This window comes from Temnothorax curvispinosus, unplaced genomic scaffold (genome assembly GCF_003070985.1).
Source record: "Temnothorax curvispinosus isolate PA1 unplaced genomic scaffold, ASM307098v1 QBEX01004244.1, whole genome shotgun sequence".
Taxonomy (NCBI): Eukaryota; Metazoa; Arthropoda; class Insecta; order Hymenoptera; family Formicidae; genus Temnothorax; species Temnothorax curvispinosus.
The window spans coordinates 141,946-156,125 of record NW_020214024.1 but is presented as its reverse complement, the minus strand read 5'-3'; the positions used below and the strand labels follow the sequence as shown (position 1 = coordinate 156,125).

The window sequence follows — 14,180 nt, the reverse complement described above, 5'->3', positions numbered from 1 at the left end:
AATTAATTTTGTTGTGAATATTATTTACAATTTAAGTTTCTCTCTCTCTCTCTCTCTCTCTCTCTCTCTCTCTCTCTCTCTCTGATAACTATTCTACTTAATAACAGTATTAATTTAATTGTTGATATTAACTTTATAGAAAACTGCGCTTAAAATTACTTACAAAAATATTGAAACGGTATTTGAACTTATTATCAGCGAATCTATACTTTTTTTAGTATATATAAACGCTTTAGTTTGTAATTACACGATAAGGAAACTAATAGAAAAAAATATATAATTATATTTCAAAAACAAAGTGCCAATATATTATTTACGTCAATGATTATTTATGCCATTTTATTCATTAATTTTTTTTACATCATAGTTTAAACAATGAAATTGTAGTAATGTTTAAACTTTAAAATAAAACAAACAAATGCATTTATCATATTACACAAATAAACCATTGCTTTCTGCAACTCGGGAAAAATAACATCGGCGTAATAGAAAAAATGTGTACAAAAAATAGAAAAATTAAAGATTTACTGAAAAAACCACAACAGAAAAAACCATTAAAAACAATTGTTAAATATATTTACTTGTTTAGAGAGAGAGAGAGAGAGAGAGAGAGAGAGAGAGAGAGAGAGAGAGAATTTCAAGAAATAAAAACAAATAAAATTTCGCCTTATCGTACAATTAAACCACTATTTTACATTCTGAATAATAATAGCGACGCAGTAGAAAAAGCCAATGCTAACTTTACGCCGCATGGAAAAGAACCATTTTAAATAATTGCAAGAAATCTCTGTTCTGATATTGATAATGTACACTGTGAATACAAGACCGCTGCACAAATTAATAAGCGAAATAAAATGTTATTGCATTATACGATTGAACAGTTACTATTTTCCGAATAATAATAGCGACACTTGATTTGCATTGATTCGTAGGTACGTGGGTGGTTCGCGGCGAGAGCTGTCGGGGGTGAAGGAACTGGTGACCTCGAGGCGGGTGCAGAAGAATCGGCCGTCGGGGATCGCGAGGTCGGATGGCGGCTGCATCGGGGGCATCAGTCCGGGAAGCGGTGGCGGCGGCGGTGGCGGTGGCGGCGGTGGTGGCGGCGGCGGCGGCGTCGGTATCAGCGGCGTCGTCGCCGGCGGTCTTCTAGGCGGTTGCAGCGGCGGGAACGACGCCTTGGCGGAGCTCACAATCGAGGAGCTGGCTTCCATTCCCGCCGGAAATCACACCTCCGCCAATCACACGGGACATCCCTCTCATCACAAGGTCAGCGAACTCGCGAATTTGGAATCGATAGCGCGCGGTTTAAGCATGAGGGAGAGGGAGAGAGGGAAACGCGCGACTGGAAATAGCGTTCGGAAATAGCTTCTATTAATTCTTATTTTCCAATTATCCGAGTCGCGCTCCGACTAATCGCCGTCGGTTTGCTTGTTGATAGTGTTAATACCCTTTTCTATCCAGCAAGAATTCAGAATCCTCAAAACGGGTACCTCTCTCTTCCAATTGACGATACAAAAAAACTCTTATTTTTATTTTAATACTATATTTCAATTTAATTTTTTAGTTTTTTATAATCTTTTAATCCCCCAATTACTTATTTTACTTACTGTTAAAGAATATTTATTTTTAAATAAGCTACTACACTAAACAAAAGTTAAGATAACATTTAACTTTTATGTAATTATATTTTTAATTTATCCGGTTTTTCATAAATTTTTCTTTTTTTAATTTATCGGAATTGTTATTGGAATAGTTTTGAAAATAGCATTTGCTATTCGTAGTTATTAGGAGTATGATTTAGTAGTCGTTGACTCACTAACGACATATTAGATGACTGAAGGGACTGATGCTGACAGTCGCCAGGTATATTCTCGATAATTATTGGGATTATTAGTACGATAATTGGCAGGTACTGTACCGTAGTCAACACGTTTGTGTATATTTGAAACAGATCAATCATGTCATAATATTCACATGGGAGTGAATCTAGAATTTCTCTCATCTAGATTCTAGAATTTGTCTCCCACATTTACTATAGTAACCAACATTTGCCATTCCAATGAAACGAGTAGCTCTCTTTTACAAGACAAAGAAATTCTATCTAACTAAAGTTTAAGATTTTCTGGGAGACCATTTAAATTTTGATTAAACGTGGAATTTTCTTGATAAGATGAAATATATTTATTTAAAGCCTTATCAGAAATATTAATTATTATTTTCTATATGAGATTACTTGAAGCAAGGTATAATTTTTTGCGACAATATTCTTGATCGATATCAAACTTCTCTTTAATTAACGTTCAAATTGGTGTACAAGGACAAGAAGCGATGTGTGCACAGGCGTGATCTCGCAAGCCTACACAGAACAATCGAGTCACAAAGCGTGGAGCATGTGTGCACGTCAGCTGTTGCATCGTGCAGCTGTCGTGTACTGGGTGTCCCACTATACATATATCGAAAGAACAATTTTTTCATTCGCGGGTCACTGCAAATCGCTATTTTTAAACTCCTACGCTTCTCTGCTCTATTATTATCGCAAGCAATTTTTTTTCTTAACAAAAGCTTGATTCAATAATTTGAAATTAGCAATCCAGAATTAATAACAAAATATATACACAAATACGATTATAAAAGTCTAGCGCAGTTATGAAAGTATAATTACATAAATTGATTTTACGCAAAATTAAAATTATAAAAATCCTTTTTAATCTTTTTAATCTTTTTAAAAGTAGTAAATTATACTTAAAACTTAGTCGTATGTTAATACTTTTAAATTCAAGCGATGAAGCTCACGTGAATTTAAAAATGCACTATGTTGGATGTGCGGCACTCGATTCTTCTTCATTAATCACATATTTATCTTTTTGAAACTCAAGATTCAAAACATCCTATTCCTGACAAATAAAAAAAAACAACCGCCCGTCGATTTGCGTCGTTCTTTGGGAAGCATTACTACATTTCCTAATTCTCTTCTTAATGTCGATACTTGTCTGTTATCATTGTTATCCTGTTTTTTATTATTTCCGATTTCTTGTCTCGAAGGACTTGTTCCAATATGAAAACAATGACCGCCAAGTTACGGTCGATATATTTAAATAGATTCTCAGATGTGCACGCGCGCGAAACAAAACGAAAATAGAAGTTGAGATTTTATTATTATCAATTATATATAATCTATTTATCATTATCTCAGAGTAAAAATAATCTTGTAGTTTGTAGAGGAAAAAGATTATTGTCGTTCAAAAAGTAAAATAACTTTGAATAAAATATTTGAAATTATTATGATTGTAGAAATAATAACTTTATAATTATTAGAATATATTATTTGTATGCAATTTCAATTTTTTTTTTATTTAAATTACGTAATAAAAAGATTTAAATAAAAACTCAAAGAGGAAAATATTTAAAACAGAGAAGAAATGCACGAGAGAAGGGGAAATTAGTAATATGCGTCGCGAGCAGTTATGCACCCGGGTCACGGCAGGTCGTCGTCGAATAGAATCGATATTTGTCGAGCGAAATAATAAATTTACCTTTCCCCCCTTTTGCTTTCTCTTTTCTTTGTTTCTCTCCACCTTTTTTCACGTAAAAAGAAATTTAACCGAAACAGCTTTTGACATTACAAAAATATCTTGGGTACTTCAGGCTTTACTGGAAATTTAATCATGCATTGCGTTTAAATCCTATCTTAATTAAAGGCAAGAAAATAATTTGCGCAAAAAATATACGACTTTACATCGAAGCAAATAATTCAGTGAGCTTATTTATCTCTTTGAAGAAAATTTTTCTATATATTTGCTCAAAGATGATTGACTTTTGTTGAATTAATCCTTATAAAGTTAACCGCGATGGATAATGAGCGTCTTTTCTTGAGATAGACTATATGCAGTAACCTTTAATTCCTTCCATTAAAAGCCGACCTATTAATTATCCATGGATCCATGCATTATGTGCGGCTGCAAATCGGCCATTTTAATAGCTTTGAAGTCTGTCGTATCGATATAAACGTCCCTTTTAACAGTGATTATTATAATGAAATAATATCTGCTGCCTCTTCTTGATTCCCTCTCCCCTTAATTTTGTTCGATGAGCCACTTACCGCGACTGAATTGTGACCTCGGTGCCCGACGAGCTCGACAATGGTCGTTAATTAAATATTTATAACTTTGCCTGCAATATGAATTTGTATGAGATAATATATTTAATCTAGCTTATATATATATTGATGATTTCAAACAGATAAGCATTTGTTTAATTGCATATTTTATTATTTCCAAATTCCATCTTTACTATACATAATAAAATTGATATTTTCTAAATATATATAAATTATTTATTTTATTTTGTTTAACTTGTCTTAGTTTATTGTCATATAATATTTATAATGATTTATATTTCTTCTTATATCGATAAATTAATAACATCCAAAATATTTTCTTAGTGTTCTTTCTTTTAACCTTTATTTTCGTTCTCAACGCGAACGATGTAGTAAAGAGAGACAGTAACTTTTTCCTTCGGGAAATGTCTTTACCCGGATAATCCTCTCTCTAATCCGCTGGTATTGGACTAGCGACTTGCTCAGTGTCGCACATAAGGCCCATTTTGAACGAAAGCTATTGGTACTCGGTATAACAACCCTTTTCGAACCACTTCAAGATAAGAAAATGGGAGCGTAGGGAATCCCACTCGTATAGTCGCATGGTCTTCTTATCGCTGACCAAGGTAATGCTTCTCTTTTGTACCCTTTCGGGCGTAAATCAAGTCGATTAAATGCGGTGATTTAAGGCGAATAAGTCCATAGAGCAGCGTCCTCGGAATAATTCCCAAATACAATATCTCAATTCTTACTAATAATATAATTTAACATTTAAATTATAATATAGCAATTTTACTCTTAAAGAAGAAAGGTAGTTTTCATTTCTTTTGGAATAAAGAGTTTATAAAACTATGTATTTTTCAAAGTACGTAATGCAAAATTTTAATATAATATATCTCAATATATAATACAATATGTGTCTTTTGAATAATTAAAAAATTACATTCTTAATCCTAACGATAGTTGAAAAAGATTAAGCGTTTTGAATTTATCTTAATAATAACATATATAATAATAATAACATAAATAATTTGTAAAAAATACTTTTTTTAGTTGTATAAATATCTAATAATGTGTAATGGGTGTGTGTGTGTGTGTGTTAAAAAATTTTAAACTTAGAAAAAAGTGTGATTTGATTCTTCAAATACAAAAAAAATATATAAAAAAATCAGTATGATCTCTGGACTCTTATCCCGACTTGGATCGAACCGTTACTCCTGTAGCACCCCAGAGCGAGCGGGTGCGGTATTCGGGAGGGCGAATACCTCCCGTTAGTAATATTACACGGTGCCGGAGAGGTGGGGCCGAGAGGGCCAGTGAGCTATGGATCGTCGACCCTCGCAGTTGGCGGTTAACGTTCGGATGTCTCGTACGTTACGTTCGGTACCGTAATCCGAAGGCGCTAGGGTGAGAAAGCACTACCCTTTGTATTTTCCGGGGTGAAAATCGCAGTGAACGTAAATTGTCTTAATTGGTGGAGTAATATCGAGTATGTCTTCGTAAAAGTGAAAATGACGACGTGAGTGGTAAAGAACTACCCCTTAAACTGTCCCTAAAGATAAAAAAGCATCAGAACTGTCTTGTTGAATAAAAAGGATTAATTAATGCCAAGTATAACATGATAGATGCTAAGACGATGATAGACAATGATATGACAAAAAGTCCCTTAAGTTTTGTAGCAAGATTTACAATTTTTAATTAGTGAATTGATAAAAAACTGATATTTTTAGGATAAAATATGGTAGAATTCTGAATATAAATAATATAAATTTGTAAAACTCAAGTTTAAATTGTTAAATGTTATTGTTTAAAAAAATACATTTATAGAAAACTTGTCGCCGACATAAAGTATTTAGATACTGTCGCAAGGTCAATTAAGGCTTGTTAGAACTCGAAATGAGATTTGAAATTATAGTAGGAGAGAAGGTCATCGTTGACAGGAACATCCCTAATTTCCTTATAAGGAAAACTATGTAACAGGCTTGCATTTGGTTAGCTAATTACTATATATATATATATTATATACACATATATATTTGGTTGGTTTCAATGTGTTAATTCATGACTGTGGTTTGGATAGCCTCAGAGTAATACCGATTGCCGATCAATTAGCTATGACTTACTAATTCCGCGAGAAATGCTAATTAATAATTTCCATCTATCGTAATAATATGAAAATTAAAAATTTGAATATATAAGATATATTAGAAGTAAAAATCTTGTAAAATATTATTTCAAGAATGATATACTTTATGTTGAGTTAATTAATTAGTTAATATATATAGTTAATAATTTAGATCAGTGTGGGAGAAACTTTTTTACTTTTACACGAAATATATATTGCAACTCTAGAATATTTTAGTGCTTCCATAAAAACAGTTAAAATATTAAGAATTGCTAGAAAAGGAGAAAGAAAAGCCAGTAAACGAAATGATGGATAAAAAATAAAAATTGTAATAGAAGAGGAAATGTTTGTCACATATGTAAAAGATAAGCAGAATCTGCGAACTTCTATTACGACGAAAGAAAAATGGTGAGTAATTTCTCTAATTTAAAACTATTTGAGAAATGAAATAAATTACAAAATAACCCGAGATAGCCTTTGAAGGCATCTCGAAGAGAAATTCCTTTTTTTTTAATCGCTTATCTCTATGCTCTATTAATTTTATAACTAGAATATTCTTTTCTAAATTTGGATTAAATGAGTAGGCTATCTGGGATAATTAAATTATACTCTTCACAGAATTATACTTCTCATATTGAGAACATAATTTTGGATAAAAAATAAAAGAGATAAATTATGAACGTTGAAGAGAAAAATTTATCCTTTGTTCGAGAATCATCCTCGAGACGACGAATCGATATCATTTCGGCCGCCACTCAAGGCATCGTCGTCTTGCCGTGGTACGCGCTTTACAATCGTAAAAAATGGGATGTTTTCACGTCGACGATTTCGAAAAATAAACTTTAGGCCGTACCGTGAAAGAGTTTCGGAAAGTCATCTACTCGGAAGAGGCGCACCCAGTTTATTTGGATTCTCGCACTCGGTTCGCGTACCTCAAAGGCGCGCGAATGTTTGCTGTTTCCTGCCGACAAGGTTGATTGTGCCTGGTATGTGATGCTTTTCAATACAAAAAAAACGACAAAATTAACGTAAACAATTTAACGTAAAAATTAAATGCAAAAGATAAAAGTATGATAAGTTTGGAGAGTAATAGATGAAGCAAATGCAGAAAAAAAGGTAGAATTAGAAAATGGAAAGGATAAAATGTAAAAAATGGAAAAAGACAAGATAAACGGCAGGAAATTAAAAAGTAGTAAATTTTAAAAAATTAGTAGAAAAGGCAAATATTGAAAAAGCAAAAATATAAGTTCAGAAAGCAAAGAAAATAAAGTGTTAAAAATAGACTAGTGACGAATTCAGATCACTAATGAAAAATAATTTTTGAGTAACTAAAATCGTCTGTCTTGTATATTAGGTAAATACTTTTAATACAAAATTTCACATTATTGAAAGGAAGCAGGCTTTTAATTCTTTCCTTTAAGTAAATGAAAACAATTTTAAATAGAAGATGAATAAACCAGTGTGCGTGCTTCTTTGCAAAGGCCGACTAGTAAAAAAAAAACGCATTTGACCCGCGGATCCTTTGTCCCACGTTTATAGCCTTTCCACCATGCGTACGTTTACGATCCTTGCCTTAAAAGCCCAAAGAGCCTTTCTGCTTCCACCCCTGTGAGTCACTCGCGATTCCACGTGGAGAAAGATGGGGGAAGGACACACACCCTCGTTTCGTCTTGATGAACATTTCTTGATGAAGATTTCTTTTATTCTTTATTCTGCATTTTCTAGAAATTTCTACCTCGCGGCGTTTAAAGGATTAATTACAGAATTCTTAGAAAGCTCTATAAATTTTTAATTATATATTTATAACTTGGAAAGATTATTATATATTATATATATATATATATATATACATTTTTTTTATGAAAATACAAAAGTGTTAATGCATTTGTATTTTTTCTTAATATCTATAATATTGCGTTTATACAAAAGGGAAGGTAGTTTAAGGATACACGATTTAGAAAATGAGAACGGTGACGAAAATCGTCGTAGCGTCGCGTCATGATGGCGCCCATGCTCTGAATCATGCCATGAGGGTTCTGACTTCTGTTAAGCTCGAGGATCGATATCTCCGATCTCACCAGAATCTTTGATCCTGGTTGTACCCAGGCGATAATAGTGATATCGGTTTCATTTTAAATACTCACTATTTTTAACATTTAATTGTAAGCTAAATATAACATTATTTCAGATCCCTAAAATTGTTCTATTATATTGTAAATTTTGCTTAATATCTCTTAACAACTTTATTATAATATATATTTTAGAAAAATGTATATGTAATGTAATTTTCTTGGAAACTTTTATTAAAAGTGATCCCAAACAATTCGATACAATATGATTCTGAATTAAAATATATATAATTTATATGCAATTAATATCAACATTTTCATGGTAAACAGAGAGTGCCAGGCGGAGGGGGTGTGATTGTGGGGGGTGGCGGAGGATCGGCCACCCCCCAAGGGGCGCAGCAAGGTAACAGTCATAATCTGGTGTACCGCGTGGTCGGCTCGCGTGGGCATCCCGCTGGTCACCATCCGCACGTGAAGAAGTCCGACAGCTCTCAGCAGACCGAGAGCTCGGCCTTCAAACATCAGCAACAACAGCAACAACAACAGCAGCAGCAACAGCAGCAGCAGCAGCAGCAGCAGCAGCAGAGCTCAAACGGCTCTGGCAGCAGTATCAGTTCCAACAGCCAGCAATGGAAGAAGTATATCGAAGCGGGCGCCGCAAGAGAGAGAGACAAGGAGGGCGCGCCACCCAGCCCTAGTCCCTCCAGAAGATCGCAGGTGAAGTACTCTAATTGTAAAAAATATTGGAATCTTTGGATTCCTTAGTTCATATTTTTATCATAAATTGATTTTGTGTTATTTTTGTATAGACTTACAATTAGTATCAAAACTAGAAGTAACTTTTATCCCGAATATTACTTATATAACAATATTTACCCATTTTAATTATTAATGATATTGACAATAATAATCGTATAAATATAATTTAATTTAAATGTAGGATAAACATCGGAAACAGACCATGGCCGAATATGCGAATGGCGAGAAACCACAAAAAGTTTCGTCAGGCACGTCAACTAGCAACAGTAGCAAAGTTCGCGGGGTACCGCAAAGCTTTGGCTATGTTAAGAGGCACAGTGCAGGCACCAGTTCGAGTCCCAATGGTGTCCAAAATGGCAGCAAGGACGCCACTAGAACGGCCCAAGTTAGTGCTGTGCCGAGGACCAAGGTAGAGTAAAAATTATAACTACTAAAATCCTTAGAATCGAAAAGCATTTTAAGATCTTTGAATTTTAAAAGTTAGTCATTTTAATTTAAAGGTAAACAGCTTTTTTCAGCTTAGCTTATGATTAAATTTGCTAAGTTAAATAGAGAAATTAAGTTTGATTAAGCCCAAGTTCTTCATTTGGTGCAGGTCAAGGTATCCGGTGGTACACAAACGTGCACTACGGAATTGCAAGCGAATTCCTCGGGATCAAATCAGGGTCATCACTATAAGAGTTACAGTCTCACCGGTCCCAGTGCTAGTCAACTCTCGCAGTCAGTCCGAGATCGTCTTATGCTGGGCTCACAAAGCCTGCCGAAACCCGGTAGTCCAGAATTCACCGCTCTTTTTGCGTCGGCCCATCATCGCGAAAGAGGAGCTGGCGTTGGACCAGCAAACACGTCATTTTCGCCCCGGGTATTGAAACCATCTGACGGCAGTCTCAGCGACACATGTAGTAATTACGCAGCACCTGATCTTCAGGGCTACTATGGCACACCCAACAGCCCCTATACCACTTCATGGATGAGACACAGCAACACCTATACGCCCAGTGGACGGTCTCAAGGTATTCTGATTAAAATATATTATAGTCCTTTAATAAATATTTTAAATTATTGTAAAAAGTATATATATACACTTATTATATATATTATATATATATAATTAAAGTAAAACTAATAGTAAACTGATTATAGTTATTAATTACAGAATATGTAATAAAGCAAGAAAAGAACTTATTTTATTTAATTCTAGAAAATATTTTTTCTTAATGAAAATATATAATAATCAAAAAGAACTTCCTTTCAAACGCTCGAAGACTCATTGATTAACACAGATGTTTGACAAAAGTGTTTTATACAGGAAAAATAAACATATTGAACACTGTACTGTATTGACATTCATATTTAATAACTCGTGTTTAAATATTATCTCAGTTTAAATATATTTTAGTTTACATAATTATATATTTTTTTAACTTCTCGCATATATTTACACCGCATTTATTTCACATTTACTATTTTTACAATAATTTATTTAAAAATTTTTTGTTTTTACAAACTTTTTATTTTTATTTTAGAATATGGATCTCTTTCAGGAATGGGTTTGTGCGAGGCGGATAGCGTAGAATCATTAGGCTCGCATCGCGCGAGCTTGACACATGCCCGTCTCCTAATGCACCAGAGGGATTCTACGGGATCTCCGGCGCCGCCCAGGCTAAACAGGAGCAACTCTATCAGGTGAGAAATTTCCTGTGTGTCGCAACACCTCCTTCATCGGTTTCTATTTTCTTACCTATATTCTTAAGAAGTTCTCAAATCATTGATATATTTTATTTTAATAATATTAGTATTTTTGTATTACAGTATGAAAAAATTCCATAATACCTAAAGCCTAATATTCAACCAATATCTATATTACAAAAATATTAGAAATATCTTTAATTAGGTTAAATATATATTAATATATTCCTAGTTCAATTAAGATTCTTTAAACATTTATAATTAAGGAAATGTTTTAAAAATTTGTAACAATATATCGATCGTTTGAGGACTAGTTTGAGAATCATAATCTGGTTGCAAATGTCGATATGATATAAGTTGCATATTTATAGATACAGCATCTTCAACATTCAATCTTTCGATCGACGAATAATTTGTTTTCTTTTCCTGGCTGTTTCTTTTCTCACTTATTTTTTGTGTGCTTAATCAATCCGACCGCGAAATAACACAGGACAATTTGATTGACCGTTTTAGCCATCTGCGAGACAGGACATTTCCAAGGTAGTGCGAAAATATACACTCAGCGAGCCCGTTTTCTACGCATAAGTATAAAAAAACATGAACAGAGTCGTAATACACATATACACATGAGAGTTGCTCTCACAAGCACCTGAAAATTTACCTAAAAGCTCGGTTTTGATCGAATCCGTGGATTCGAAGATCCTTATTCGTAATTATCATTGTATTTTAGAAATTAGATTTAGAATTTTCAAAATTTGTGACTTTTAAAAAGTAGAAAAAAGACTTGTTATTTCTGAAATTAAGAATTATAGATTCTAAAATCTTTCGATCCTCGACTTCTTTAAGAATCTTATATCCTAGAAGAAGTACAAATTCTAAAATATTTAGAAATAAAGATTATAGATCCTATAATCTTTTTGGATCCTCAATCTTTAGGCTCTTTGGATCTAAAATCTAGATTCGAGAGTCATAGATTTAATAAAACATTTGGAGTCTAGAATCAAGGATCTTACAGTATAAAATCTTTGGATTCTCAATTTCTAGTGTTCATCTCTTCAGATTTTATATTTTCTAAAGATTGTAGGATTCACGCAATCACGCAAATATAATTCACCGAATGTGTCCTATATATCTGTCTTCGAGACATATTGTGTTGATAGTTATTTGTGCGGCAGATTCTACGTTGCCTATTGTTGCCAAAGTTCGTCGTTCGATCGTATTGCTTGTGCAGCATGCATGCGCGGTGCTTCATCAATATTCTGGACCGAGCAATCGAGAGCTATATGTTTCCGCTATATTACTTATTCCCTTCCTCGTCATCCTTGTAGCAGTATTATGTAACTCTTGGAAGGTAATCTCGTTTATTCGATTAAACGAACAATATTGAAATAAAAACTACTGAAATACTTATGATAATAAATTCGAACCGGATAACGGCGCGAATCGATAGCTCTCGTTCGATTCTTGCGAGATTAAGTATGCGCCATGCTGCAAACTGTCTCGAAGTGGTCCTTGACTTCTTGTCGAGTGGAAGTAAGCTTATCTTTTAATTAGAGGTCCCTTTCGGGATCAGCTAATTGCGCGCATAGTCGGCAGGTAGAAAAGCGTGTTCTCGTTGTTGAGGCTATCCAAGACACTCGAAATCCTCTTCTGTAGCTTGAAACAGCACACGACTGGTACTCTTGACCCTTCCTCAAGCCGTTATAAATCTTCTGTTACATAAATATCGCTCTCCAGCTGCAAAAATAATTTATCAGTAATTTGATTAATATTCTAAATTATATTTTGATTCTATATTTTAACTAATCGTCATTTTTATGATCATTATTATGTAAAAATATTTCAAAAGATTTGAAACATTAAAGTATTGAATATAAATAGGAAAGAACGAAAGATTGATGTAATTACTGATTTGAAAAACGAGAACGTGCTTATTTGATAAAGTAGCAGTAAAAAGAAAATAGATTTATAAAAGAACAAACCATCATAATAGTATAAATAAAAATATAGTATTATTCTATTAAAAGCCTACGGCAATTATGCTTACTATTATACTTTAATTTTGTATATTGATTGGGTGTGTCGCGCGGTGTCGATAAAATATCTCAGGCCGAAAGACTGTCCTTTCAGAATAGTTCGATAGAGCAGCCGTTTAGGAGATATCTCAAGGGGAATCTACAGAACACGTCGCGCTTGTGTTTTCACAGGTCCACTAAGAGCGAGAAAATGTACCCGTCGATGTTGGCACGTGGAAGCGGTGCTTCATCGTCGGTGGGAGAGGAGGTTGGGATGGGCATGGGGGTCGGAGTCGAGCCGTATTACAGCGTTCCCGTGGGATCGGCGGGATGCACCGGCCAGCATTGGTCCCAGCCGACGTCGCCGACACCCACGCACACCTCACGGCAGCCGCCAAACTTGTACCAGCACGTACACAAGGACGACGACAGTGAGTGCTAACATCGTAAAGCACAGAATGCAGTGCAACATTTTTCTGGAAACTCAAAAATATCGATATCAACGTAACTTTTACAATTGATTAAAAAAAATTAAATCCATCAATATTGCACTGCATCCTTTTTAATATATAATACAAAATAAGCTAAAATCTTGAAACTAATTGTGAGCATAATTAATATATTTATAATATATTACCGTAGAAAAAGAGAATAATGTATAATAATTGAGAGAGAAAGAGAGAGAGAGAGAGAGAGAGAGAGAGAGAGAAATTGTACAACGCGAATAAAATTTTAATTATTGAGTTACTCTGTGTGTATAATAAATTTATGCAAATGATTATAATTGATTTAATTTCTAAAATCTGAGACTGTTAAGCCAAAAAATTTCCTTGAGATGTGATTCTAGAATTAAAGATTAAATTTATAAACATGTGATATAAGAAGAACTTTGTATTCATTTCAGTTCATGGTTCTTCGGTATCCTTGGTGTCCACCGCGAGTAGTCTTTACAGCTCGGCTGAGGAAAAGCAGGCGCATGAATTGAGAAAATTGCGTCGTGAACTACTAGACGCTCAGGAGAAGGTGCATTCGTTAACCAGTCAGCTTTCCACAAATGTGAGTATACGGCTTGAAACTTGAAACATACGCAATTAACAATTTTAACGTCTGCAATGTGTTATTTGAACTTTACATGAATATGTTCTCTACGCCAAGCGTTAAAGCTTAGTCCTCACTTATTGTTGCGATTGTTTGTTTCCGAGACGATCGTATAACGATTAATATAGAATCATATCATTGTAATTGTAGATAGTAGATGTAGCGATTAATTAACGCGCCCAGATCTGTCACGGTCGTGAGCGGAACACGTGATATGTAGTTAGCCGCGTGGAAACAGAGAGCAAATTGGCGCAGGATGATTAGTCGTAATTAATCGACAATTAGCGGGCCCATGAGCCAGTATAGTTTCTAATAGCTTTGAACCTCCC

The 14,180-nt window shown here is 34.1% G+C and overlaps 1 protein-coding gene across 1 annotated transcript in view; it reads left to right on the top strand.

The window, feature by feature from the left end:
* LOC112453288 (protein sickie-like) overlaps positions 1-13,195 on the top strand; it is a 96,204-nt gene extending 83,009 nt beyond the window's left edge. Inside the window, exons 10-16 of the mRNA XM_025013932.1 lie at positions 933-1,066; positions 1,151-1,266; positions 8,621-9,007; positions 9,231-9,458; positions 9,645-10,062; positions 10,594-10,735; positions 12,946-13,195. Coding sequence (XP_024869700.1) covers positions 933-1,066; positions 1,151-1,266; positions 8,621-9,007; positions 9,231-9,458; positions 9,645-10,062; positions 10,594-10,735; positions 12,946-13,195 — 1,675 coding nt within the window. The remainder of the gene's footprint in view (positions 1-932; positions 1,067-1,150; positions 1,267-8,620; positions 9,008-9,230; positions 9,459-9,644; positions 10,063-10,593; positions 10,736-12,945) is intronic.
* The last annotated feature ends 985 nt before the right edge of the window (positions 13,196-14,180 follow it).